This window comes from Nansenia antarctica, assembly GCF_963989245.1.
Source record: "Nansenia antarctica genome assembly, chromosome: 4".
Classification (NCBI taxonomy): Eukaryota; Metazoa; Chordata; class Actinopteri; order Argentiniformes; family Microstomatidae; genus Nansenia; species Nansenia antarctica.
Genome location: NC_137689.1, coordinates 21,463,725 through 21,491,553, shown reverse-complemented (window position 1 = coordinate 21,491,553; position 27,829 = coordinate 21,463,725). Strand labels below are relative to the sequence as shown.

At 47.3% G+C, this 27,829-nt stretch overlaps 1 protein-coding gene across 1 annotated transcript in view; it reads right to left on the bottom strand.

Annotated features, from left to right (window-relative positions):
* The window catches only part of LOC308156917 (neurofibromin-like), a gene marked incomplete at its 5' end in the record, with an annotated part of 61,464 nt that extends 39,056 nt beyond the window's left edge, over window positions 1–22,408 (bottom strand). The window contains 22 exon segments of the mRNA XM_080530370.1: window positions 63–202; window positions 518–859; window positions 861–926; window positions 1,251–1,334; window positions 1,472–1,545; window positions 1,801–2,047; window positions 2,440–2,563; window positions 2,672–2,751; window positions 3,055–3,168; window positions 3,752–3,886; window positions 8,587–8,718; window positions 9,616–9,690; window positions 10,412–10,540; window positions 10,913–11,086; window positions 11,395–11,552; window positions 11,944–12,019; window positions 12,522–12,589; window positions 12,742–12,848; window positions 16,146–16,336; window positions 17,934–18,017; window positions 18,198–18,341; window positions 22,349–22,408. Coding sequence (XP_080386496.1) covers window positions 63–202; window positions 518–859; window positions 861–926; window positions 1,251–1,334; window positions 1,472–1,545; window positions 1,801–2,047; window positions 2,440–2,563; window positions 2,672–2,751; window positions 3,055–3,168; window positions 3,752–3,886; window positions 8,587–8,718; window positions 9,616–9,690; window positions 10,412–10,540; window positions 10,913–11,086; window positions 11,395–11,552; window positions 11,944–12,019; window positions 12,522–12,589; window positions 12,742–12,848; window positions 16,146–16,336; window positions 17,934–18,017; window positions 18,198–18,341; window positions 22,349–22,408 — 2,804 coding nt within the window.
* Window positions 22,409–27,829: the final 5,421 nt, after the last annotated feature.

Below are 27,829 nucleotides of genomic sequence, written 5' to 3'. Positions count from 1 at the left end.
GTGGGATGGGGGGAGAAGAGAGGAAAGTGTGTGTGTGTGTGTGTGTGTGTGTGTGACCTCACCTGACCAGATTGAGCATCATGGTCTCTATGCTGGCCATGCCCAGGTGCTCTGAGCTGCCCTCTGTGTGGTTGTCTAGGAGGTTCTTCATGATGGCGATGGTCTGCTCCACAAACTGGGTGTTGGTGTCATTGATGGGGACCTGCAAACACACACCACACACACACACACACACACACACTTAAGTTCACCAAACAGGGGACCCAAAGATGACAATGGATAAGACCCTTCATTCATGTTTTATGATCATGCTGGTGTATACAGACAGAGGGTGGAGGTGTCGCATTGAGAAGGAAAAAAAAGGGTATGTGTTTATTTTTTTTCTATACATCACATATGTGTTTTGAAATATACCCCAAAAAAAAAAAAAATATGTGTCTCAGCGAGTGTGTGTGTGTGTGTGTGTGTGTGTGTGTGTGTGTGTGAGTCCGCGAGCGCGTTCTTCCGCTCCCCTCACCGGCCCCTGTGCGTCGAAGAAGCGGCTGATGCTGTTCTTCAGCTTGTTGAACAGCATGGGGTAGAGGGCGGGGCTTAGCTCCAGGCCCACCAGGTCCTTGACGTTGGTGCGGATCTGGACGCCCTTCTCGTGGCTGCACACCATCAGGGAGAGCAGGCGGTCGATGAAGCGGCCCAGCGGCGTCTCGGTGTTGCCCTCGCACGAGCCCATGGAGATCATGGAGCCCTTCCTCTCGCTCAGCGGGCCCATGGGGGGGCTGTAGGTGGCCAGGCCCGGGGTGCTACGCTGCTGCAGACACACCCCGCCCAGGGCGCACAGGAAGCCCGTCATGTTGATCCACTCCTACCAGAGACAGACAGACAGACAGACAGACAGACGGACAGACGGACAGACGGACGGACAAAGAACCCTGTGAGAAGCCTGCCAACAACACGATCCGATTCCACAACCGAAAATGACAAGAAAGTTACAAGTGACTTAACTATGTTTTTTTGAGGGTTTTTTTAAGGGTTAGAGTGGCACTCCCACTCATTTTTGTCATTTTATTGTTGTGAAGAGAGACAGGAAAGTAAGGAGAAGAAGGGAGAGAGGGCATGTCGAACGCATGCCGACATGGGCATATGTGTGCACTGTCGACCGCGGTGCTAGACCACTGGACCACCCCAGGCCACTTAACTATGTTGTTGATCGTGCATCGAGAGTTAGGCGGTCAGACCAAGTTGAAGTGGCTTACCTGACCGTCCTCCAGCTTGGTTTTGGGGTGGGTGAGGATTAATTTGGTGGCCTGTTCCCATTTGGCGTGGGTGTCCTCCCAAGCCTGGGGGGAAGAATGGAAAACAATGATGTCAGTTTCGGTATGAACATCCTTCTTCACCCTCATCCACCAGGCTGGCTCTCTGCTGCACACGTGGACTGTTCCTCTGAGTGGACGACACAGCAGACGACATCACTCACCTCTGTGTTTCCTGCAGTAGGGTGTTCTATCCTCCTCAACAGCGCCATTACTCTTTTCTGCAGGGCAGAGCGACCTGAAACACACACACACACACACACACACACACAAACACACACCCACCCACACACACAGACACACACACTTGAGATAAGCCTCTGGTTGTCACCTCTGTGTAACAACCAACATCTGCATCTCAGCATTATGCATACTGTGACTGCCCTCTAGTGGACTTATACACGCATCATCATTAGCTCACGATCTGTTTACAAGTATTTGATATACACAGTTTCGACCACCACCATCCCAAAGCAGTGCATGCAGCCCTTACCCGTGGACATCATGTTGCTGACGGAGGCGAACTCGATGAAGGTGTTGTAGTTGGGCAGGATGGTCTGCACCGGGACCTCGTCCACCCCGCAGCGGATGTCCGCCTCCTCGCACAGGTGGCGGAAGCAGGACATGGCCACCAGCACCGCCTCCATGTCGGGGCTCCACAGGAACATGTAGAGACACACCTCCAGCTTGGTCTGGGCCTGCCTGCAGATGGGGATGCCGCTGCCCAGGGTGGCGCGGTCCTGGAGGGGTTTAGGAGACGGACGGAGAGAGGGGGTTAAAAAAGCCATTCAAAAAAGACACATCGGCCTAACTTTCCGAAAAGTCTTTCCTCGATTTCTGGAGTTCTCTATTCCCAGCCTCCTTCTGAAGATTTCGTCGGAGGGAGAACGTCTTAGGGTTCCCCTCCCCTCAGACCTTCTGCTCCCATGAGGTTTTTTTTTTTTTTGGGGGGGGGTTGGAGAAGGAGGTGAGGAGAGAGGACCCAAGGTTGAGGAATCGAGGAATGTTTTGGAGTTTTTAAGTTCGACTATTGAAATGAGAAGCATTCATATATACATATGCTTCTCATTTCAATAGTCAAATTTAAAACTCTGAAACATAGGACTACATTACCCACAATGCCGTGCCCCACCTTGTTCCGGAGGAGGAACTTGTTCCTGCAGATGAGGATCTCCCTCAGCCACTTGAGGATCTCTGTGCTGTTGATCATCTGGTGGCCGACCAGCTTCTTGCAGATGAAGAAGAGGACCTGGGAGCTTCAGGGTGGGAAGAGCCAAGTCAGTACACAGTCACACCAGGGTCAACCTCCCTCTGTGCTGACCATCTGATGGCAGGACGTTAAGGCGTGGTAGCGTTGTGTTTACCTGATGTCCCAGAAGGTCTCGATAGGTGCGTCTGGATTCCACAGCTCAATGGTCTCTGGTTGATGCAACACCAAGAGGGCCTGGGACAGGAGAACAGAGGGAGTCAATGAGAGACCGATGTTGCGGAGTTATTACAGTACGTGTTAATACAATAAAGGTACGGTGGATTTAATACCTGCAATGTCTCGCTTTAGAATCTGGCTATGGTCAGTTTGTCACCATTCAATCACTCATCAGATGAACTAGTAACGGAAACTAGAGACGAGAGAAAGAGAGGAAGAGAAAGAGAGAGAGAGAGAGAGAGAGAGAGAGAGAGAGAGAGAGAGAGAGAGAGAGAGAGAGAGAGAGAGAGAGAGAGAGAGAGAGAGAGAGAGGGGCCTCACCTCCATGGCCTCCTGGGATATCTCCCCCATGTTGGCCATAGGCACCAGCTGAACCAGGCCTGTGATCAACTCTACAGTGCTGCTTTGGATCTCCTGGCCCTGCTTCCCAGGATTCTGAAACACACACACACACACACACACGTCAAAATGTATACAAACCACACAAATATGTACAAACAGAAAACCCAGACAGGAGTGGCTTTCCCAGTTGAGCCTACACTTCTCCACCCTAGTCTTTCGCTAAAACCCTAAACCAGCTTACGACTTAAAAGTAATACTTTTTAAACTCCTACACAAACACTTGGCTAATTTCGCCAAATCCAACACTAATCCGTTAACCCAACAACATCGCTTTAATTGTAGAGTAACGTTCGTCCACAGGCTATCACGCACGAGTGCGGAAAAGCCTCTAATTACTAACGACTCAAGCCTAGCCTTAGTGGGAGTGAATTTTAGACTTGAGCAAATGACAGAACTGCTAGACGTGGCTTCAAACTCAGAAACACAGAAACGCGTGGTGCGGTGCAGTTGATAAATGGCTGACGTGAGGTAAAAACCAACGGCTATGCGCCGCCAGTTTCCTGCGGTCTTTCTGTTGGGCATCCTCAAGAACAGCAACAGCAACAGCGTGTGCGTGTGTGTGTGTGTGTTCCTTGACAGGAAGTTAAGGCAAAACAGTGGAAAAGACTGGACATACATGCAGCATGAGTTTGGGGTCGCCGTGGATGAGCTTCACCAGGGCCAGCAGCAGGTACTTGTGGCTCCGCGTGTCCAGGTCTGTGGTCTTCTCTTTGAACTTCAGACTCGTCATCTTCTCCTTGAAGGTCAGACTCTGAGACACAGACAAACACATGGAGGTCGGAGGTTAAAGCAGTGACAGTAGTCAACGGGAAGGAGGAGGGCAGCCGTACTGTGGAGGAGAGAGGAGAGAGGGAAGAGGGGAGAGGAGAGAGGAGAGAGGGAAGAGGAGAGAGGAGAGAGGAGAGAGGAGAGCAGGGAGAGCAGGGAGAGCAGGAGGAGGACTGAAGGAGAGGAGGACAGAGACACAGAGAAGCAGACTACCGCAATAATTGTATCACACACACACACACACACAGACACAGACACAGACCCACGTCACAAGGATCAACGGGACCATCAGAAGAGAGGGGTCATGGGGGTCAAGGTGCACACACCCCGACCAGGAGAGAGACGCTGTTTCATGGGTGGGCCATGAAACAGGAGGAGGGGCGACCAGACTGACAGACAGCACAGCAGCCTATAGGGGACATACCTACACCATCATGGACCACCAGGATGGGAGTCAGGCCACACACACACACACACACACACATTGGAGACGAGATGGCAGCCAACTCAAAGACATGAACCGAGCAGCCTTTGAAAAGACAGAAGTGGCTGCGTGTTCAGCTTTGCCATTCTTACCCTTCCAATCCAATCCCTCATCCCTCTCCTTCCACACCGTCCCTCCACAGGGACGGGTAGTCGGGTACCCACAGAACTGTGGTCAAACCATCACCTTTTAAAAGCAGAAACCCCTCAAGGTTTTACCGGTGCCTTACAGCAGTGGTTCCCAACCGGGGGTACGCGGACCCCTAGGGGTACGTGAGGGGATTGCAGGGGGTACGTGGAAAGATTTGGAATTATAATTTATTTCCCTTTCCCAAAAAATAATTAAATATAGTCGTTTCATAAACCTGTTGTTAAAATGGTACGCTGCAACTTAAGTTCCTCCCCGACAGGTAATGACTGTAACACAAGCGGTAGTCACGTCACATTTAAATCACGTTCATTTACGTTCATTTACGCGCGCACGTCAGCTAGGCCTGTCAGTATACCGCAAAGATGGACAGATGGCTAAAACGACCAGCTACAGTAACGGTCAGATCAGAGGCAGATCAGACGGTCAGATCAGAGGAAGATCAGACGGTCAGATCAGAGAAAAAAAGGAAAAAAGGACCCCGCTATTATTTGGAAACATATGTTTTGTGGGGATTTACATGTACATCGGCTGATCCACCACAGCCACAGTGCTTTTTCTGCGGCGAAGTCCTGGCTAATAATTCAATGAAGCCAGCCCATTTACAGCGACACCAGAGCACCAAACACCTAGCAACTGTTGGTAAAACTGACGACTTTTTCAAGCGAAAACTGTCAGAGTTCAAGTCAAGTCAGGCTACACTGAAAAAAGCGGCAAGTGTGTCAAGCAAAGCACTGGAGGCGTCCTATGCTGTTTCATTACTAGTGGCTAAGTCAAAAACCCCACATTCAATCGCCGAAGATCTGATTTTGCCTGCCGCTATGATTTTGGCTCAAACTATGCTGGACAAGAAAGCAGCTGACACGCTCAAGTTGGTACCATTATCTAACAATACCGTCTCCCGTCGGATTGATGATATGTCCATAAATATTGTCGGACAAGTGGTGGATAAAATGAAGCAAGCAGGTCAGTTCGCTTTGCAATTAGATGAAATGACCGACGTTAGTGGGGAGGCTCAGCTGCTGGCTTTTGTGCGTTATAAAGAAGAGTCGGACATAAATGAGCATATCTTGTTTTGCAAGACGCTGCCAGGAAAGACAACTGGCGAGGAAATATTTCTGATTAAGACAACGATCTGGAGTATTTCTTCAAAGACAACGATCTGGAGTGGAAATCCTGCAGTCACATCTGTACCGATGGAGCGGCAGCAATGACGGGTAAGGTGCGTGGGCTGCTTGGGCGTGTGATGAAGGTGAACCCCGAAATTAAGTGGATGCACTGTATTATTCACCGGGAGGCACTCGCCAGCAAAAGGATGAGCCCCGAGTTAAGTGCAGTTATGGATGACGCAGTTAAGGTGATTAACTTCATTCAGTCCCGGCCAATGAACCACAGACTGTTTCAAACTCTTTGTCATGACAGCGGGTCAGAGCATGAGCAGCTACTGCTTCACACAGACGTTCGCTGGCTGTCTCGTGGCAAAACGCTGCTGCGGCTCTATGAATTGCGCATCGAGGTGTTTGCTTTCCTGACAGAAAACGACCACCCTCTTGCAGCCCTGTTTGAGGATGCAGTGTGGGTTGCGCAGCTGGCATATCTTGCTGATGTCTTCACTAAGCTGAATGAGCTCAACCTTTCACTTCAGGGCAAGTACTCACACATCCTTAACATGTATGACAAAGTGAATGGATTCATAAAGAAGGTTAAATTATGGGAGAGGAAATGTAAGGATGGAGATGTGAGCTGTTTCCCACTGCTTGATGGCCATCTCGCCACCACTGATGCTGACAGAGGTCCTGTGGTGAAAATAGTTAAAGCACATCTGTCCAAACTTGACACTGACTTCAACCAGTACTTTCATGACATTGAAACAAAGTCAGAAAAACTGGACTGGGTGAGGAACCCATTCAGAGTGAATGACAGGAGCAGCAGCAGCCTTCCTGCAAGCCTGCAGGAAAATCTGATGGACATGTCCTCTGATCGTGGGTTGAAGATGGCACATGCTGACAAGTCATTGACAGAGTTTTGGTGTGATGTTGAAAAGGAATATCCAGTGCTGGGAAAGTGTGCATTGAATGAACTTTTGCCTTTTGGATCTACATATATGTGTGAAGTGACCTTCTCAGCTTTGACCCACATCAAAACCAAGCCAAGGAACAGACTGAGTGTGGAGAGCAGCCTGGTGACTGCTGTTGCCACACTGCCTCCAGAACTGTCAAAGCTTATAAAAGAGAAGCAACCTCAAGTGTCTCATTAAAGCTCAACTGATGAAAAAAAGAATTGCAACTGCTACTGGGTGAGTCTATTTTTCACAATGGTGTAAATATCTATGTATTAAAGGGGAGTGGTTCAAATGATTTCATTAATAATCAGTAGAGTTAGATAAGAAGTTTAAGTGTGTGTGTGTGTGTGTGTGTGTGTGTGTGTGTGTGTGTGTGTGTGTGTGTGTGTGTGTGTGTGTGTGTGTGTGTGATAAGTTTTATCCTGTCTCATCTTGTCTGTTTCCTCTCCCCATCAGTCAAGACTCTGGGATGAGAAAATTATGACATCACTGCACCTCAGACAGAAGCCAAAGAGGAGCAGGAGAAAGGGAAAAGAAACAGATATCAAATCAAATTCATTATTATTTATTATTTATTTTTCTATTTTCAGTGAGTGTGTGGGCATGTGGTAACAATTAACCATTGAGGTGGCCAGGTGGCACATGTATTGGCCAATTAGCTCATGTAGTCTAATTTTGAATGGCAATGTTTTGAAATGGCAAACATGTGACTTTATGTCAGATTGTTGTGTGCAGAAAACCGTGTTCAGTGCATTTAAAAAGTGCCATTTTGAATAGCAAAATGTGTGTAAAGCAGAAAATGTGTTTAGAGTTTTGGAGACATGAGAAGAGGTTTTGCTCTCTGTGTGTCAGTAATAAATGTTATATTTGCAAGTTAGAGTTTAATTGATTTTTTTGGGAAATAATCAACACGCATGAGTGAGGGGGTACTTCTGGCATGGCAAAACAGCTCAAGGGGTACACAAGACAAAAAAGGTTGGGAACCACTGCCTTACAGGATGCTCCATCTTAGGAAATAAACTCTAAATTAAAAAAAAAAAAAAAAAATTCTAAGCAGGACTTGAACTTTGTCTATTCATACGAGTTCAGTCTACACCGAGCCGTTTTTGGACCAGGCCACACTGAGCCATTCCCCAGCTGAGACCCCCTCCATGACCCTTCAACAGGAGACACTGAGGGGAAGGAATATCAAGACGCATGCTCCAGGAGCTCGCATACAGATGAGATGGAGAGTGTGGGACAACCCAGCACAGAGGAGGCGGACGAGGACAGGGGGGGCTCTCTCTCTATCTCTCGTATCTGTGGCAGTATGAAGGGTGGGGGGGGTGGGGGGGCTCAGGGCAGGGGTCAGAGGTTAGGGTTCAGGAGGAGGTGGAGTTGGAGTTGGTGGGTGGCAGTTATACTTACAGCGACAGAAGCCCACTGCCATGCAAAACAGTGTGTGGTTGGCGTCTGAGTGAGTGAGCGAGCGGCAGCAGCCAGTTAAAAACAAAAAGAAAGCAGTTCAAAAGGAAAGGAAATAAATGTTAAAAAAAGGGGTGAAGGAGAGAGAGAGAGAGAGAAAGAGAAAGAGAGAGAAGAAGCAGAAAGACAAAGCACCACCCAGTCAATGTTGTCAGAGAGGTCGTCCCTCTGCCGTCCTCCACCTCCATATGAGCCACACACACACACACACACACACAAAAGCACGCACACACACACACACACACAGAAGCACACACACTCACACACTCACACACACTCATCCAAAAGGACAGGAGGAGTGAGAGGTTAGTTTATGGCCCTTGGTTTATTGTGCCAATATGTTAACGCCAATATGTTATATGTTGTGTTGCCTTTATTTAAATTCTATTGTGTGAAAGTGGATCGTTTTTCACACTTGGTGTACCCTGATGCAAGAGAGTGTGTGTTTTCTGTGTGTGTGTGTGTGTATGTGTGTGTGCTCAGTCTGCCCACAGAGGCAGGGGGGGGTTAGTTAGTAGTGTCTTACCGGAGTCATGCGGAGAGGAGCGTGCGTACTGCAGCCCTGCATCACGCGGCCCAGCGTCTCAGAGAACATGATGCGCAGCTCTCCAGAGTAGCAGTACACAGCGTCGATCTTGGGCCACCAGTCCAACGGGGACTGCAACAGGAGAAGGGAAGGTCACACTCACACACCCCATCACACACACGCACTCACACACCCTCCGTTTCCATACGGGACTCGGTGGAGCATAGCGGAGCTCACAGCCAAATTCAGTGGAATTCGCAGACACGAACACGAGGCCTAAGGCTCGTATAAGTCTTCTTTGGGGCGGGAGAATCAATGCACTTCCTTAGTTTGCCTGGAGGGGGAGGAAGATGGAGGGCTATACTCCCCCCCCGCCCCCCCCCCTCTGTCTCACCCACACAGACACACAGGAACAAAAGCAGTCTCTGACTTCTGCTCACAGACAGGAAGCCCTTTGGGTGGGGGAGATCTAAAGTCACACTCTTACTCTCTCTTTCTCACACACACACACACACACACACACACACACACACACACACACACACACACACAGACAGACATTCACAGTCTCAGAGGGCTAATAAAAAGGGCGTTGTATGAAATCTGCCCACAAGCACTTCCCATTGACACACACACACACACACACACACACACACACACCTGTATCACTTCCTCTCTTGACATGGCTAGATAGTAGTGGATCTTAATTCTCATGTAGTACAGCCAAGTGTGTGTGTGTGTGTGTGTGTGTGTGTGTGTGTGTGTGTGTGTGTGTGTGTGTACAAAGAGTCCAAAGGACACATGCCAACCCTGACTAGCCATTTTACTGTAGGAGTGGCCAGAATGCCCACAGTGTTCCATTGTACTTTATATCAGGATCACTGATCACTGATTTCTAAACGGTAGATTCTAAGTGCGACCCTTGGGATGACCCTTAACCCTAACCTCTTTAAATATCAAACTTCAGTTAGCATCCACCACTCTTAATCCAGAAACTAGGATTGGACGGCCACGCAAGCTTCAACTTACGTTGGTGATGATTCTGTGCAGGGAGTTGACCAGGACAAAGTGGAAGGTGGGAGGGGAGGATGACGCCAGGCAGACCTGGGGAGGAAGAGGAGGAGGGGAGAGAAAGAGAGAGAGAGAGAGAGATGTCAAGAGAGATGTCAAGATGATGTCAACAAGATGTCAACAATATGTCACTCAAGCCATACACAGGTACACTAAACATTCCCTTACCTACAACAACTAATCTCTCTCTCAAGCCTTATATGGGGTGTCATCGTCATTGCAGTTGCGGTTATGCTTTCTGTAGGGGAGGTGATTTGGAACCACGCTCTGGTGGTCAGGTAGCCCTGCCTGAGACATCCAAACTCAAGTGTTGCCCTTCTGACCTTGAGGCTGTCCTCTTGGCCTAAGGGTTTAGTAGCATAAAGTGCTTCATAATGTAGGTGTTATAGTATTTTGTAGTGTTTTATATTGTTTCATATTGTGTTTTATATTGTCGTTTTTGATTGTTGCCACTGTATATGTTGATGCCTTGTCAGGACCACAGTGGAAATAAGTCTCAGACTTTTCTGTGTTTTATCCTCGTTAGTTATTGAGTGTCACACTGTGATTATATTTATGTGTCTCTTTTTAACTTTCAAAATAAATCGAAATAAATTGAAAAAGAAAAAGCATAGACACTCGTGTCTTCCACGTGGGAGATCCCGGGGGTCCGATTCCCCGCCTCGTCACACGTTCAACTATGTACTGTATTGACGGTACGCGGCCATCCCTGATCTAAGCGGCGCAGACGAGGGGGTGGACAGGCGACACGGACCTTAAAGTGCTGATTGTTGTGGGGGTTGATGCGGAAACAGGAGACGAAGCAGTCGATCATGAGGTCCACGTCGGCGTTCTGGCTGCCCGCCCCTCTGGAGAAGGGCTTGGCTGGGTTGAAGAGCAGGGCCTGAGAGGGGGGACACACAACGGGGAGCGTGGGTGGGGGGTTGGCCAACTGGTGATTGAACAACTGCAATAAGAGGTGGAAACCTCTTACCCTAAGGGACACAGATCACGCCTAATCCCAGACTTCAAAATAAAGTCTCTTCAATGGAGATTTTTCGAATGAAAGTGTGATTCAGTCCATGCTTATACTTAATCGGTGTCAGGGAAAAAAGGGTGTTGAAGTCAACTAGGGTTGCAAAATTTGGGAACCTTTCTGATAATTTCAAAATGTTCCACATTGAATATGGAAAACTTTGGAAACGATCCGGGGGGGGGGGGGCCGGGGTCAGCTATACTGAAGGAGGACAGTGCGACTGAGGGGGGGGGGGCTGACCTTGAGGTCCACTACGATGGACTGCACCAGGACGAAGATGACCGAGTGGTCCTCCCAGTTGATGTAGGTGGACGCCTTGCAGAGCTTCACACAGGCGATGGCGGCGCTCTCCGTCAGCTGTTTACTGCCCCCGTGGCCGGCCAGCGCCTTCCTCAGGTTCTCCAGGAACAGTTTCTGAGGGGGGGAGGGGAGGAGAGGGGGGGGGGGGAGGGTTTAAAACTTGAACACGTCTGACCGGAATATAGGTTAGGTTACACAAAGTGAACGTATAGCCTACGGTAGGTAACCTATGACGGTTTAAACAAAGAATATCCGTCTGCCTGTTCCCTGACGTCTGCCCCATGACATCACCATTTCAACCTCACATAGACATATCTACTGAGACCTGTGTGTGTGTGTGTGTGTGTGTGTGTGTGTGTGTGTGTGTGTGTGAGTGTGTGTGTGTGTGTGTGTGTGTGTGTGTGTGTGTGTGTGTGTCGGACCTTGTTGACCTTGCTGTCCTCCACGGGCTCTCGGGAGAGGTCCTGTGTGATGTTGGGACAGAGGATGAGGAGGATGATCTGGAGCGGCCAAACGGCTGCCTTCCTCTTGGCACTCTCAGCGAAGCTGTCCACCAGGTCAAACAGCTTCTCTGCACAGTCTGGGGTGTGTGTACAACACACACACACACACGCACAGACACACGCACAGGCAGACACAGACACACAGACACACAGACACACAGACACACAGACACACACACACACACACACACACACACACACACACACACACACACACACACACACAATTAGCTATAACTTATTCCTCTGAGAACCTCCCAACATACCATAACATCAACACAACCCAGCAGCAACACTGCCTCACAGCGTGGGCGGAAAAAAAGCATTCCAATAATGCAAACAATAAGGTCACGTGCCTCGCAGATGCATCACATCCAAGTCTAACTGGTTTACTTCCTGTATTGGCCTTGAAAGGAATGGTTCCTAGCGATCCGAGGTACCTAGGTGCACCATGGCCTGTTCACTCACCAGCCATGTCTGTCTGTGGCCTCTGGTACAACATGGTGAACTCATCGGGGTAGTTCTCCACCCAGTTCCAAAAGGCCTGAGGGGAGAGGAAGGGGGGGGGGGGGGGGGGGGGAGAGAGGGAGGAAGAGAGAGAGAGAGAGAGATAAGTTGTATCAGTGCGGTCCATCAACAGATACACTGACTTTCAGGGATGTTTCCTTATACTCCGCCAATAAAGTCATCCAAATACTCATTTAGAACTCGGATTAGGGCGTGTGTGTGTGTGTGGGGGGGGGGGGGGGGTGTTTATATCCAGGACGTCATAAAACAGTGAATGTGTTTATACATCCTCTCTACGGAGCCACACAACTAGCTCAGAGCTCCGGCTTCTGGTGAGCTCCAGACAGTCTGAGTAAACAGAGGTGTCCTGACTTTACTGAAGTGTATCCAGATGCCTGAGCTGTCTGTAAACTCTGCCTGCCTGCCTGCCCCCCCCCTTTACAGGAGGAGTTGGGCTGGGGGATGCAGGACCACCACTAGGTGGAGACAGAGAGCATACAGAGAACTGCAGTGAGAGTCAGAGAGAGAGAGATACTCACCTTCTCCAAACTGTTGATGACACTCAGCTGAGCTGGTTTCTTGAGGGCTTTGAATTTAAACACCGTCTCTAAAGGAGGAGGAAGAACGGCATTGAATAGGTCCACGCTGGACGTCAACAACCACACACTACATTTGTAAAGAGTTGTAAGCAAAGCAACGGATACAGACAAATAACACTGCGTGAGGGATCCAAAAATAAAAAGGATAAGCATAATATACCTTGGAGCAGTTTTTTAAGCTTGGCACAGTCCACGTTGATGTACTGGATCAGCTCAATGTCGTGGACGTCCACGGTGTCCTCCGAACACACGGTGAGCTCTTGCAACCTGGGTTTTAGGAGAGCAAAGACAAGACAATCCAATGTAGCTCCTCAGATCATCAGATCTCCTCAAATGTTCTAATCTGAAATAGTGTCCAATTGTCTTTACAGTGTAGAGCATCGTTTCTCAACGGGGGCGTTCAGACAACATCGGGGGGCGCTGGAACAAATATTTTTAAAAGGGGGGCGTTGAGGTGTTCTTGGGGGGCGTTCACGCATAAAGTATTTTTCTCATGAAAAACAGCTGTGTTATTACGGGCACATTCGTAAATGCACGAACGGTCAGTTCGCTCGGACAAACCGTGTTTTCAGTCAGAGCACCCATCTCTGAGCGCTCTGAACTTAGCCGGGCTCTGTGACGCAGACACACGTAGCTCAGGGCCCAAAAAAATAAAAGTGAGTGTCATCAAGAAGATGGAGAAGCTAAAAACTCAGCTAGCAAAGGCAGAGCTTTTGATAGTTTCCAATGTGTCTGGGTAAGCTGCATTGTAGAAGAATCTTGACAGTTAATGTACAGTGCAGAAATTGCAATACTATGCTACGATAGAAAGAACCCCGGTTCATCCCATCTGTAACATCATGTTGACCAATGCCCAACTTCTATGAGTGTTTTCCTTGTAGGCTATGCTTGAGTGACATATGTTTCAGTTTGTGGGCTCATTGTAATTGTTGCGTTCGCTTCGTTCGCTTCCTTTCAATAAAGCTTATTTAATTTAGTTAAAATGAGTGCTAATACCATACCACCATACCAGAACATCACAGCAGGCGATAGTATTGTAATAAACCAGTCCGGAAAGCTCTCTGTCGCTTACCAATAATCGAACCTAGAGAAATCAGCTACGAATGTCCCCTCCCCTCGCAGGTTCATCACAGTATATTACATAAATGTATTACTGTTAAGTGTTGTTGTGGATGTTATCCCTAGTGCCATTCTGAGGTTAGCATTGCGATGTGTTCGTCTTAACGTTTACAAACTAAAATATACGATCGCTTTTTTGTGATATGTTGCTCCTCTTGTAATGTCCTGGAAACGAACACATAAGCACTCCGAACAGCTGTCAGCATCTTTTGTTGCCATAGGAAACCACTACTCTGCTTGTGATTGATCAGCTGTCAGCAGTGTTATTACAGGTACGTTCGTAAATGCACGAACGGTCAGTTCGCTCGGGCAAAACCGTGTTCAGTCAGAGCACCCATCTCTGAGCGCTCCCAGAGCGCAGAGCTCTGAACTTTGGAACTTTGTTATGTTTTGATATGTTTTGATATGAGAAATTCGAAGTGGTTAGTTTATGAAAATAATACCATAGAATACTAAATAAAATATTAAAATAATAGCCCCCTAGCGTTTGCCGCCATATTGTGACACCACCCCCCCAAAGTCCAATCAAGAATGAATAAATATTAGCATCATAAAACAGCAATTTGGAGAAATGCAACACCAGCACACATAAAAAAACTAACAATGTTAGTTGTAATGTACAGTTCTGCAGCCTACTGTTTGTTCTGCATCGGACATGTGTGAAATTGCTGCTGTTCCGTAGCAGTCTGTTTGTATTCTCTGATGTTGTCTGAGTTTGTTTAACACAGAATTTTTATTCACATTCACATGGCTTTTCTGCTCTCTGGTAAACTAATGATATTCCAACTGCCCAGTTAAATCCAATCTATTATTTGGCATTCAGTGACATGCTTTTTAAATTATATAACACAGAATATTAGTCAACATTAATATTTAGGGAAGAAAATAAGCCTACTTTTTTTGATGGGGGGGCGGTAAGAGGCCTGGATAATGGACAGGGGGGCGCTGGCCCAAAAAAGGTTGAGAACCACTGGTGTAGAGAATCCATCCCAAAAAATTGTGACCCCCAAATGAGAAAATCAGGTGCAGTGAGGTGGTCAAGACTTACAAGCCCCCTCCTCACTGACATGACCGACATGCATACCACGATTGTCTGTTGTTGTCAATGTTTTGTCTGCTGTTGTCTATTGTGCACTTGTTTGTTTTTGTCATTTGTGTGCTGCAGAGAATAATACGCTGTACTGAGAACAAATTCCACCGCCTTTGGTCGTGTGGCTAATAAACTAAATCTATCTATCTATCTATGAAGAACCAGGGTTTAGTTTGTTGGGGGGGGGCTGACGTGGAACAGTTTGGATGAATGGGCAATGCTTTCAAGGTAAAAGCTGCTGTACACCGAGGTGACCCTGAGGAGGAGAGGGTGAGGTCAACTCTCCCCACGTCCCGACATCCTCCTCATGTTTTAATAAGCAGCCACTTCCTCCTCCTCCTCAAGTCTGGGCCTCTCTCTCTCTCTCTGTCTCTCTCTCTCCCTCATCGGCCGGTCAGCTGCCTCTCTGTGGGTTAACATGTGCTAACTAACAGAAGCAGACACACACAGGGCCGGGCGTTACCCCTGCCTCAAACCAAATAGCACACCAGCGCAGAGAGGAGGGAGACAAAAGCTGTGCTTTTTGACCTTCAACGAATTATTCATAAACCCTAGTGGTTAATGGATACACCAGATGTTTTTTTTTTCCCCCACTCTAAACCACTCAGCTCTGACATGCACAGGTCAACACACACACACACACACACACACACACACACACACACACACACACACACACCTCTGACATGCACAGGTCCGCAAGCACGCACACACACACACACACAGGTCCACACACACGCGCACACACGCACAACACAGCTCCAAACACAGACAAACACGTGTGCCTGCAACACGTGTGTGTGTGTGTGTGTGTGTGTGTATGCGGTCATGTCCTCTGCAGACACAGGTCCTCATGGGCCGTGTCCGGAGGGGAACATCACTCCACCAAACACAAAGCCACTTCATTCAAGCGGCTGTCGGACACACCCTTCAATCACTCCCTCTCCCTCTGTCTCTATTTTTCCTAGATGGATGACGGCTCCTATATCATGTCTCCGGATCTCTCGAGGAGAGCGGGATGAAGGGAGGGAAAGCGGATGGAGGAGTGTGCAGGTCATCATGTAGGCCTATGACCTCTGACCTGACTCCACACCGGGACCGGGACCGGGCTTTCCACACTACAGCACCGACCCTAACCCTACTGAACTGGCCCGGGGTATTTCCCTTTTTCACCTCGTCTTTTTCCATCAAATACAGCTCAGCTTGGCCCAGCTCAGTTCAGTTCGGCTCATTAGTGTGAATTCGTAGGGAATAGAAGAGGTACACGGGTAACACGTCCCCTTGGTCTAACTGGACGACGTGTCCCTGGGGGAGGGTGAAGGGGGGGGGGGGGGGGTCTGCGCTGCAGGCGTTACCTGGTGGAGATGCGGCTGAAGACGGCGCTGAAGTTGTTGCAGCTGAGGGAGAAGAGGACCCCGGAGGCCGAGCTGCGCAGCTCGGCGGCGTGCTGGTGGCCCTCGCGGTACGTGTGGATGAAGTGGCAGATCTCCGGCAACAGCTGCTTCACCAGCATGGTCTCGTCCAGACGCATGCAGTCCTTGGGTTGCTGAGGGGGGGGGGCGGAGGGAGGGAGGGAGGGAGGGAGCGGATGGAGAGCAAGAGGGGAGGACGAGAAGGGGAGAGGGTCAGAGCCAAGACGTCAACTCAACAACTTGTGAGGAAAAAAAACCTTCCTCCGTGTCCCCTGCTCCTTTCACGCTATCTCCCTCTCAGGTTGTCCCCCCCGCAGCGAGCAGGGACGCAGACACAGACCTCCACACACACATGATGCATGTTTACAGATGGGTTCTGGTCTCAAGGCCCCTCTGGAAAAACATACCGTGAACATCAACTTGGCATGAAACAACCTGAAATCGCTCCTTCTCGCTCATACAACAGAGATGAGGAATACCTGTCGGAGCATCCTGACTAATAGGTATCACACATGGTCATAACCTCACATGGTTTACATATAGTGCATTCCGATGTCCCTCACAACCTTGAAATAATGCTGTAAATCTAGGCGAGCGAACGGGTCTGGGCAGAGATTAGTAAACAGTATCCAGACTAATGGTTCTAGCTGCTGCGTTTGAATGTGTACAGCAGGACTAGTCGACTGGAGCTTGACATCACCCCAGCAGACTGCAGGAGGGACAGTGGGGGGCTCCGGAGAGAGGGGATACGGCAAATCATAAACCCAGAAATATTTTTGCGATAACTTTGGCGTTAGAAGCAAAAGTCTTTTTTGTTGTTGTCGTTGTTTTTTTAAGTGACATCGACGAAAGAGGACAGCCGCACGTTGAGAAGTACACCGCACAGCCTAGATGAACTATATTTGAGTCACAACCCCCCCCCCCCCCAAAAAAAGAAACACTTTAGCAAAAAAGCATTAAAATGTCGAGAACAGGGAAGACTTGGAGAACCCACAGCTGTCCTCCATCGGCAAGCTCCCAGTAATGAAAAAAAAAGAGAGGGAGGGAAAAAAAAAAAGAAAAGAAAAGAAGGGGGCCAGAAACTCAGGGCAATCCCACTGGAGGCTGCGAATGCAAAGTCAAGATGAGGAAGCACCTGGAAAAGCAATCTGGAGGAGTGGGCAGTGAGCACATCTTTACTGAGGAGGAGGAGGAGGAGGAGGAGGGGGGGGGGGGGGTTAGGAGCCCGGGGACTGGACTAACACGGCTCCCGGAGGCTCCGAGAGAGAGAGACAGGCCGACGTCACACTGGAGGAGCACACACACACACACACACACACACACACACACACCATGGGGAAGGGAAGAAGCCTCCGCACCTCCACGTACAGAGCAAAGGACACACTCCACTCCACTCCACTCCACTCCCCCCCCCCCCACCCACAGAGACGAAGCCGTCTCCCACAGACAGCCCACATCCTACAGTGTGACGCCTTGATCCGAGGCGGGGGTGGAATCCTAACGCCAGGATCCTCCAGCGCGTAACTCGCCATCGCCGCGCGAAGGTTCCCGTTGACCCGGATGGAGGACTGACGCAGATGTCAGAACTACACGCGCAGACCTCGGATCAGGATTCCACCCCAAATTATGATCTATTGTGAGGATCTCAAGATAGAGAACTTAATACTGTGTGTGTGTGTGTGTGTGTGTGTGTGTGTGTGTGTGTGTGAGAGAGAGAGAGAGGTTCCTCACCCCAGCGAGACACTTCTCCAGCGTGTCCAGGATGATGAGCTGGGAGAGATAGAGGTTCTTTTCGGCAGCCTCCCCAAATATTCGCTGTTGGTGAGAGGGAACAAACACATGGTTGATCTCCTTCACTATACCTGGCAATGCACACTGACTTTGCTTAACTTCTCTCACACTCGCGCACACACACACACACACACACACACACACACACACACACACACACACACACACGCAGACAGACACATATGCAGACAGACACACACTCACCATGTTGTTCACATTTTTTAGTATGTTTGTGAGGCCACTGATGACCAGAGAGAATTTGTACTTGGAGATGTTGATCAGACATTCCTTGTTGTGCTCTGTGCTGACTTTGGTGTGAGTGTTCTGTGTGCCCACTTTGACTGGAAGCTGTTGGGGGAAGAAAGAAAAAAGAAAAGAACAGACAGGAAATATTAGCCACACTGTAACCAAAACTATCTCATGCGCTTATTTAAAGCTGCTAACTACCAGTGGTCACTGGTTAGAGTCTAATAATAGGCATAAGGCCTCCCACCTATGACCAACTGTCAAAACGAAAGCAATGTTTCTGTCTTCTTTCAAAAAAATATCGGCCCACAAGAAATAAATATGTTTTCGAGGAGCTGGCCTAGTCCAGGTTTGCTGTGACTAAGATGACAACATATCTGGGCTGCAAAGCTCACAGAGCCTTGCTCACACACTACTGTCCTGTAACCATGACAAGACGAGTGACCGACCACATCTGCGGCCACTCAGGAAATAAGACGTGGGAGGCTCATGTCTCTCGCTCTCTTCCCTGTCCTCCAGGCCTGGGGGAGAGCTGGGGCTGTGTGAGCCAGGCCCACGCCGGGGCCCTGCTGCGCTCCCGCTCCAGCCCAGACCGGATGACAACATCATCAGCTGGTCTGTGGCCCCAGGCTGACCCCCGCCTAGGCTCCGCTCCCATCTGCTAAACAGCCAATCACAGCACACCAAACCCGATTAAAAATACGTCCCCGACACCCAAAAAAAAAGCCATTCGACGACTCTTGTTATCTTATTCTCAGGGTTGGTGGTGGGAGTCATGACGGTTCAACCCCAAAGGAAAACATCTTCCTATTCGGTTAGAGGGACAGTCCAAAGACATGGGCGACTACAGAGGAAGTAAGAGAACCCCCCCCCCCCGCCCACCTCAGGGAGAGCCAGTAGAGAAAAGAGAGACAGAGAGAGAGAGAGAGAGAGAGGAGGAGGCCAACTTGGCCTGAGAAAGGGTGGGTCAGTGGCCCCTCCCTGAGCATACAGCAGCACACACAGGGGGGGCGGATGGGCTGAGCTCCCAGGCAGCACACATGCCATGGGCCGTGCTCCCCTCCACATGTGGAAACAAAGAGGCCTTTGGCAATACGCCTCTCCCTTTTGGGCCACAGCTGCACACCTGTAGTAGTCTGTACTAGACACACACACACACACACACACACACACACACACACACACACACACACACACACACTTCAGCTTACAAGTAGACACGAGTGGAAGAGGTATAAACAGCCACTGTTTTGAGTATAGGCTAGGCCCGGCTTTTACAAATGAACCAAGAGAGGTAAAGGCTCAAGGCCCGTCTCCCACCACCACTACCCTTAGAGACCAATGCATTACTTGGCTAAATGAAGGTGCCAAGCAAAGCTAGGAGGGAGCCTCTGGTAAGGCAGGGGAGCAGGAGAAGGCAGGGACCCAGCTCTCTGGCCCCTGACCCCCTAACATAGGCCACCATAGCAGGGAGGGGCTGCTCCTCCTGGCTCAGTGCAAGAGGGGATGGAAATGAGAATCCCGAGACTTGAGCATCCTCACAGCAAAGGCGCACACACACACACACACACACACACAGACACACAGACACACACAGACACACACAGACACACACACACACACAGACACACACAGACACACACAGACACACACAGACACACACATACACACATACACACACAGACACACACACAGACACACACACACAGCCGCACACAGTGTGGCTTGTTGACATCCATATTCAGTCCGGGCCAAGACACAGGGGCACTTTGTTTCACTGGCACAGTCTGAAATTCCTCTAAGGTCATGGACCAATCCCTCTCCTTATGAGTGCTTTGGCAAAAGCCAACAGGGCACTGCACACAAAGAGGGGAGAGAGGAAGAGTACACTTCCCCCTCCGCCGTAATGCCAGGAGACATACAAACGGCTTTTAAGAAGTTCGAGCTGAGTGCCAACACCGAAAACACGATTTAACCGAGCACAGAAACCGTAATAAGAGGTCGGGATTGTTGTGCATGGAGATATTTATGAGCCCCTCCATCCAAAATTCCATCTAAAAAGACCAAAATGTTTCTTCACTTGACTGAGCTTCTCTTTCCAGGCCAAGGCTTACAAGCAACTTCAGAGACCAACATCAACATTTAAATAAAAAAAGGTCAGAAAGATTTCCCTTATCTTGACTTCAAGTCAAGTACATCAAGTTCACTGTCCAAGCAAGCCCATAAGACACTATTATCTGATCATAGAGTGGGTTACATGGGCCAAATCTTTAGGTAGGCTAGATTCCAAAATTCAACAAGTGTGGAAGCACGCCTAACTCCATGACAGCATCTCTGTGACAGCACTGTGATGTGCTGCAGCGGAGGCAGAGGGCACGTGGAGCACTCTCTAAAGCTCGACATGACAATCAAACAGCAAGTGGTGGGGACGACGCTTGGGTCAGAGGTTCAATTTCCCTCAGAGTCCTGCACCACCGCTGCTCTAGGCTATCATGGACAAACCTGGACACCGCTCTATGAGTTTCCTCCACTCCTCCTCGAAAGACAACTCCACCTAAGAGACCAGAAGAAAACACTGGAGACGATCTGCTGCCAAGCACAAAGACAATGAACACAACAGCACAAAGAACTGTCGGAGCACATTCGTGATAAACAGTGCTCTCCAGCAGCGATGCTTAAGACTGATTCTAACCGAATCAGGCTCAATCCCACCAAAAGCCAAACATACCCAATCCTCTTTGGCGATTCCTAATGTGCTAGCAATAGGCTTAGCAGAAGAAAGAAGAAAGAAAAAAAAAGTGGCTTTAAATTAATCTCTTTTAAATCTTCAAGTGTACTGACAGCCTTCCAGTCAGAACAACACACGCTCAGTCTAATGGGGTTGTTTCACCTAGTTCTTTTCTTTTTCTCTGTGAAGACTTTTCGTAACCAGCCAACAACAAATGTTAAATCAGAGATCATGACAATTGACAATATGTAAATAAACTAGCAGGGCATGCCTGACAACTGACAAGCCACCTACAAGTCATATGTTCGACCCTGAAAGGAGATATGTCAGCCTATAATAGTGAAACAAGTCACTTAATACTTGAAAGGCAATCGCCTGATCACACACAATCCCACTGAGTGACACATCACACATCACTGTGACCACTCCTGGTGCAAAGGGTTTACCCACAATGAAAACACTGACTTGGGCATGGGCATACCATGACATCATTAGGTGGTCAATGTCCTCTGTGTGTGTACAGGTCAGTTTAGGGGCTAATCCATGATGACCTGATCGGGGGGATGGACACATGAGACATTGTGTTTGACAATGACAACAGGGAGAGAGGGGTAACACACTAGGGGTCTATAAATAAATGCATGCAGAAACATTCGATCACACATCTTCCATGTTTTCCCCAATAAGACCTTTCTGTCAGACAGTCCACACACACTGACACTGTCTGTCAACAAACTGGACTCAGCAGCTAAAACAACACAGGATGTGGCTTAGCCATCGAAACAGCTAACATGCTAATACACACACCATTCTTTCCCAATGGTTAGAAAGTCAAGCTGTCACTAAGCAGCCTGGTGGAAATGACATGTGGATGCTAGCTAGCTAGCTAGCCCATGTTCCAGGTGCCAGGTTGACAACCTAACCAGCTGCTGGCCACGGAGCTTAGCCCAGTGCTACGAGCTAGCTAGTTCCTCCTTCTTGACAGCGAGAGGCGTGCTCTGTGTGGACTCCTTTGTTTATACATGGGGGGGAACATCCTCGTGGGTTTATACACAGGGCTTTAAAAAAGCGATCTCGTGCGATCGGCCGATTTGCACATGTCTTAAAGCTTCGCCTTCTCTGTTGATTGTCACTTGGCTGTCACTGACACACTGAGGGTGATGCGGCTCTCTCTGCAGGAGGAGTGGGGTGTTGAGAAGGCAAAGCTACTAGTGCTATCACTATCCATTCTGGATCGGCACTAAAACACCACCCAGTCATGACAATGCAGCTTTCTACAAACGATCATCCGATCGCACAATGCCACCACCTTTCTATTATTGAGAGGAGAAAAAAAAAAACAGAGACAAAATGTTCTATTATTGCGATATGTTATTCTTACCTGCTCGTCGAATCGACTAATTACGGCCTGAACCCACTCCACGGGTTTATGCGCCGCCATGGCCGGCCGGGGTGGGAGAGCCGCGATGGGCCACTTGAAACCTCCGTATCAATAATGATTCCTCTGCGATTTGGCAACCCCCGTTAAATGCTCAAATCCACGCTGTTGACCGGGGATCAGGTTATTTTCTCTTTCTTTTTATCTAGGCACACCACCACCATGTCGCCATGACAGTACCGGAAGTTTGAATCCTCCTTCTCAATGAAGCAGCCAGGCACTGATGCTTGCTTTTAGGGGCAGTGTACCTACTGCGCATGCGTGGCTCGAATCCTTGCAGCGACTAGTATGATAATAAAAAAAAACGGGTCTTGGACCAATGCCGTGTGTTTTCATCAATGACAGGCTTTAGATAACAAACTGGTGATGTCACACACACAGCGTTAGGGTTTTAGACTCTGTGTAGACATTATTTGGAGTACAGAGAAATCAAGTGCATGATTACAGAGTGCGTCCTTTGTATGTCCCATTCCATATCACTACAAATGTGACACAATGTGTCTGATACGCCAGTGACTATATTACTATAGCTGGTAATGTGCTGGTATTCTACACTGTTATGTAACCTCTTCTTTCTTAAGATGTGTCCGTCCATATCTCTCTCTCTCTCTCTCTCTCTCTCTCTCTCTCTCTCTCTCTCTCTCTCTCTCTCTCTCTCTCTCTCTCTCTCTCTCTCTCTCTCCTCTCCCTCTCTGGCAAGAAGAACATTTGATTCAAGAAAATCAATGCTTTGTGATAATGGGCTCCTATAAGCTCTAGATCAGCTATAAACAATAACCTTGTTGTGTGCAATTATTGCTGCACCTTTACAAAATATTTCACTCCATCACGGCACACACTCGCCTAGAGGATGAGCCCTCCTACTGTATGAATAGGACTGGCTACTATTTGTGAATGTGTCTGTGGAGTGTGTGTTGTGTGTGTGGGGGGGATGGGAGGGGAGCGGGGGTGTGCAAGTGTATGTGTGAGAAAAGAGGAGGGAATCTCTCAGTAGCCAATGAGAAGGTTAGTGCTGTATCCTAGTGTTATGTAATAAATAATACACTGTGTGTTTTAGCAATAACCTAATGTCAACATTGTCACTTAAAATAACAACAATTAAAAATGATCATTGTAATATGTTTTTTGCTCTGTCTGCTAAAAGTCTAATTGTAAAGCAGGTCAAGGGACGTAGTTGATATGACATCCAGATATTTGTTGGCATGGCATTATGCTTTGTATTGTGACCTTTGACTTTTGGCTTGGACAGGGGACCATGTGAAAAAACAATCCTAGTGTCCCCATTATTATTGCATAATAATAATAATAATAATAATAATAATAATAATAATAATATACTATAATAACTATATATTGGTTTTATATAGCGCCTTTCACAGAACCCTAGGACGCACATTTTACAGAAACAGTCAGACAGGCAAAACAGAAAACACAGAGACAGCAACAAAACTAAGCTAGGGGCCAAAGGCCTTGGAGAACAGATGGGTTTTGAGGGCTGATTTGAAGGTGTCCAGGGTAGGGGCGTTGCGGATCACTGTGGGGAGAGAGTTCCAAAGGGTGGGTGCTGCCACACTGAAGGCTCTGTCCCCGAAGGTTAGAAGGTTGGTGCGGGGGGTGGAAAGCAGACCCATGTCTGAGGACCGCAGGTTCCGGTATGGGGTATGTTGGCAGAGAAGGTCAGTTAGGTACTGGGGGGTGCAGGCATGGAGAGATTTGTAGGTGAGAAGGAGGATTTTGTACATGATGCAGGACTTGACCGGAAGCCAGTGGAGGTGAATGAGTGTGGGGGTGATGTGCTGCTAAGGCTTGGTGTGGGTGAGAACCCTGGCAGCTGAGTTCTGCACATACTGGAGCCTGTCCAGGGCTTTGCTGGGAACCCCGGACAGGACTCCATTGCAATAGTCCAGGCGGGAGGTGATGAAGGAGTGGACGAGGGTTTCGGGCCACAGAGTCAGAAAGGGAAGATCGGAGTCTGGCAATGTTTCTGAGGTTAAAGAAGGCAGATTTGGTGACGGATTTGATGTGTGACTGGAAGTAGAGGGAGGAGTCAAGGATGATAGAGTGAGTCACCAACAAACAGCAACATCAAGAGTGAGTCACCAACAAACTGTGAACAAAGGAGCAAATAATATCCCAAGACATTTTCACATGAAAGTATGATATTCCTATTATCCATCTCTAGTGCTCAATGAATGACATTCCACGATGGCAATATTCCTTTCTAAATATGAAGTTAGAAATCATTTGTTTACAAAGTGTCATATGATAACAAAAGTAATGGAGTAGCCTAACTCCAATCTAGCCAATCTCCTTATAGAGTTTGGGTTATGACATAGTCAGACAGCTGTAATCTCATTACATAATTTGTTAGTCCTATATTCTTGAAAATAAATGGGTGTATTTAATTAGTTGAATTAACTGGAAATCTGAAGACGGTGGGTTTCAATTATATAACACAAAGAGGGCTTATGACCCTGCAGAGTTGAGGTCTTTTATTGTGTTAGACTGTCTTTCCAGGAAAGATAGAAAACGTATATCTAAAGTGAGAGTTAAATCCATCTGTCATGGTATTTATTAAAGATGTCGGTCTCCAGAAGCTCAAAATGTATATAGACTGGGAGGTTGTTAATACATTATAGTGACTTCGGCATTGATGGAGGGACTAGAAAATCATTTTGGTTCCATGTTGTGAGGGCCTTACGACTTTAACTTAATCATTTCAAAAGTGATGAGAAAATAATCTGATAGTAGTGGTTATGGGGGCATATTGGTTGGATTCAAAATATCCATTCAACTTCTTAAAACAAGGTATAGGGTGTCAAACTTCAAACATGGGTGTGGGTCCAGACACAACACAAAACCGAATCAATAACAGAGAAGAAAGCTTTACGAAATGTATCTGCATCATGATCAATGTGAAAGTTAAAATCATGTTATGTATAATAACAGCTTTATCTGCGACAATAACATGATTAGACAGGATATGACCAAACTCAGAGAGGAAGGTTGAGTATTGATTGACCATGGGGACAGTAGATAATTACTAGTGTGAAAGGTTATAGTGATATATTAGTGGAATGTGCGCAGGGATGTGCTCTGGGTGTGAGATTGAGCCTGAGATTGACATTGCCACATGGCCACATTCAGAGTATCTTAATAGCTAGCCTGACTCAGAAGTTAAGAACTTAACTTAACAAAGTTAACAAACATTGTGTGGTTCTGTGCATTGAAATAGGCACTCTGATAGTCCTTCGAAACTCTTTTGAAATGATCTGGCGACAAGATACCCAACGCAAAAAAAATAGATAATGTGTTGAATTCCTAGGTGTTATAGACACATATGCAAAGGAACCGATAGGTTAATTACTATTTGAATATAGCTCCTCGCAGAGTCATAGACATCAGTAGACAGCGATGGACTTGAGAGCAGATGCAGCCCTGCCCACTATTACTTAGTTATCAACTATTGTCCCAACACATATTGGGCCTAGTTAGACGTTGGATTTATGAATTTAGTAAAGTAAGTTCAGTCTATCATGTTTGATTGCTCTTCCAAACAAAAGCAATGAGGGGACGTTGAAACCCATTAATCCTGCAACCAGAGATGGGGATCTGCATTCAGCACATACCAAGGTTATCTTTCATTAAGCTTGAGGGACAACAAGCATGCCCTCCATGCTCTGGGAAGGAGAGTGTGATAACACAGTATGAAAACTCCTCAAAACTGGAGTTATCTGTGTAACCTCTTAACCCCTGTAACCTGTAAGGATTCTTTGTAACATGTATGTAGTCTTCGAATCAGAAGTCACTGGCAGTAAATAGGAAACAAAACATTCTGTATTTTTTACATTCGCTTAATCAAACTATCCTCTATTGTAAAAAGTCAGCACTGTATTACAGCCAATCAGAGAACTGGATCGAGCCGTCTGATTGGCCGAATCAGATGGCTTGACATTTTGGCTAATCAGAGGGTTTGGAATGTTGGCCAATCAATCGGCTCAGAATTTTGAGCCAAAGATGACTTGAAATTCCGGCCAATTAGACAGCTCCAAATTTCAGCCAATCAGATAGCTCTACATTTTGACCAATCACAGGGCCATGCAAATGAACCTGCTCTGTTTTATGGGTTACTATGCCTGTTTTCATCCCTAACCATAACTCAGTTGTCTATGCCTAAGTACAGGGTCTCTGTGATAACTGTTGAGGTAAGCTTGAGACCATTTGAAACGAAAGACTCTTTTTCTTTTTACTGTTTCTGGAGGTCAATTAAAGTTGTTGCTTGTTCTAGGAACAAGTTTGTGAATTCCTTGATTGGTCCACGTCACAATATGTAGGCAAACGAAAATCTTTCTTTAAAAACATGTAAGTAGTGAGTGTACTTCAGAAAGGCAATGACAGGTGAGCAAGCCTTGTGAGCTATCTTGTTGCACAGGCTATGAAGCCACATACCATTGATGAGACTTTGACATTGCCAGCTGCCACTGAAATGGTAAAAATGATGTGTAGGGGGGGAGAAGCACAAAAACATTAAGAGACACCATAATCATAATACATATACATAATTGTCAAGGATAGAGCCATAACGTGGCTCTATTAGTAGAAAAGTCTTTCTTCAGCAGGGAGGTGGCCTGTTTAGCAATATGGTGCAGGAACTGAGCTGTGCCTATTAGTGGGGTCTATGTTAACCAGATATAGACAATATTTATAGCCTACTTAGCTCTATTTTTCATTGTCATTACTCATTGTTTAATTTGAGTCATTGTTTGTTCAACATTAATTTGCAGCCTTATAAATACTATCTCACCTGTACATATCATGCACTGGTAAAATACTGCCTCACTTTGTGGACTAATCTGTGGCTCGTCCTGGCTATTCTGCCTCCGGATGTTGTCTATGTATGAAATAGACTAAATGTGGTCTAAAGTGAATGTTTCCACATAGTATTACAAACTATTACATGATCTAAAACAAATACATTTTTAGCAAAAATGTGTCTGTGTTTTGAATGTCTGGGGTCACTACAGTTTTGTGGCATCAAAGTGAGGTCACAAGCCAAAAAAGGCTGGGAGCCACTGGACATGTTGTGTTTTCTATCAGTCCCTTTATGCCCCCTTGAGGTGAAACGCTACATTTGAGTTTGGCACTGAATGGCAACATTGAAATGTGTGCCTACTGTATAATACTGTGTACTTGGACAACACCTAAATGTTAAGCTATAGTTTTCTATATCAACTGCAGATTTTGTTAATAGATTTGCCTACTCTTTTAAGCTAACATCATACAATTTATAACCATTCTTCCACAGAGCATAGCCAGTATTCAATACTGCTGTTACTATTAATGCACACAGTATATACATAAGTTACATTTACATAATTTAGTCATTCATACCCTCAAATAAATATGCAACATATTAGCTCTAAT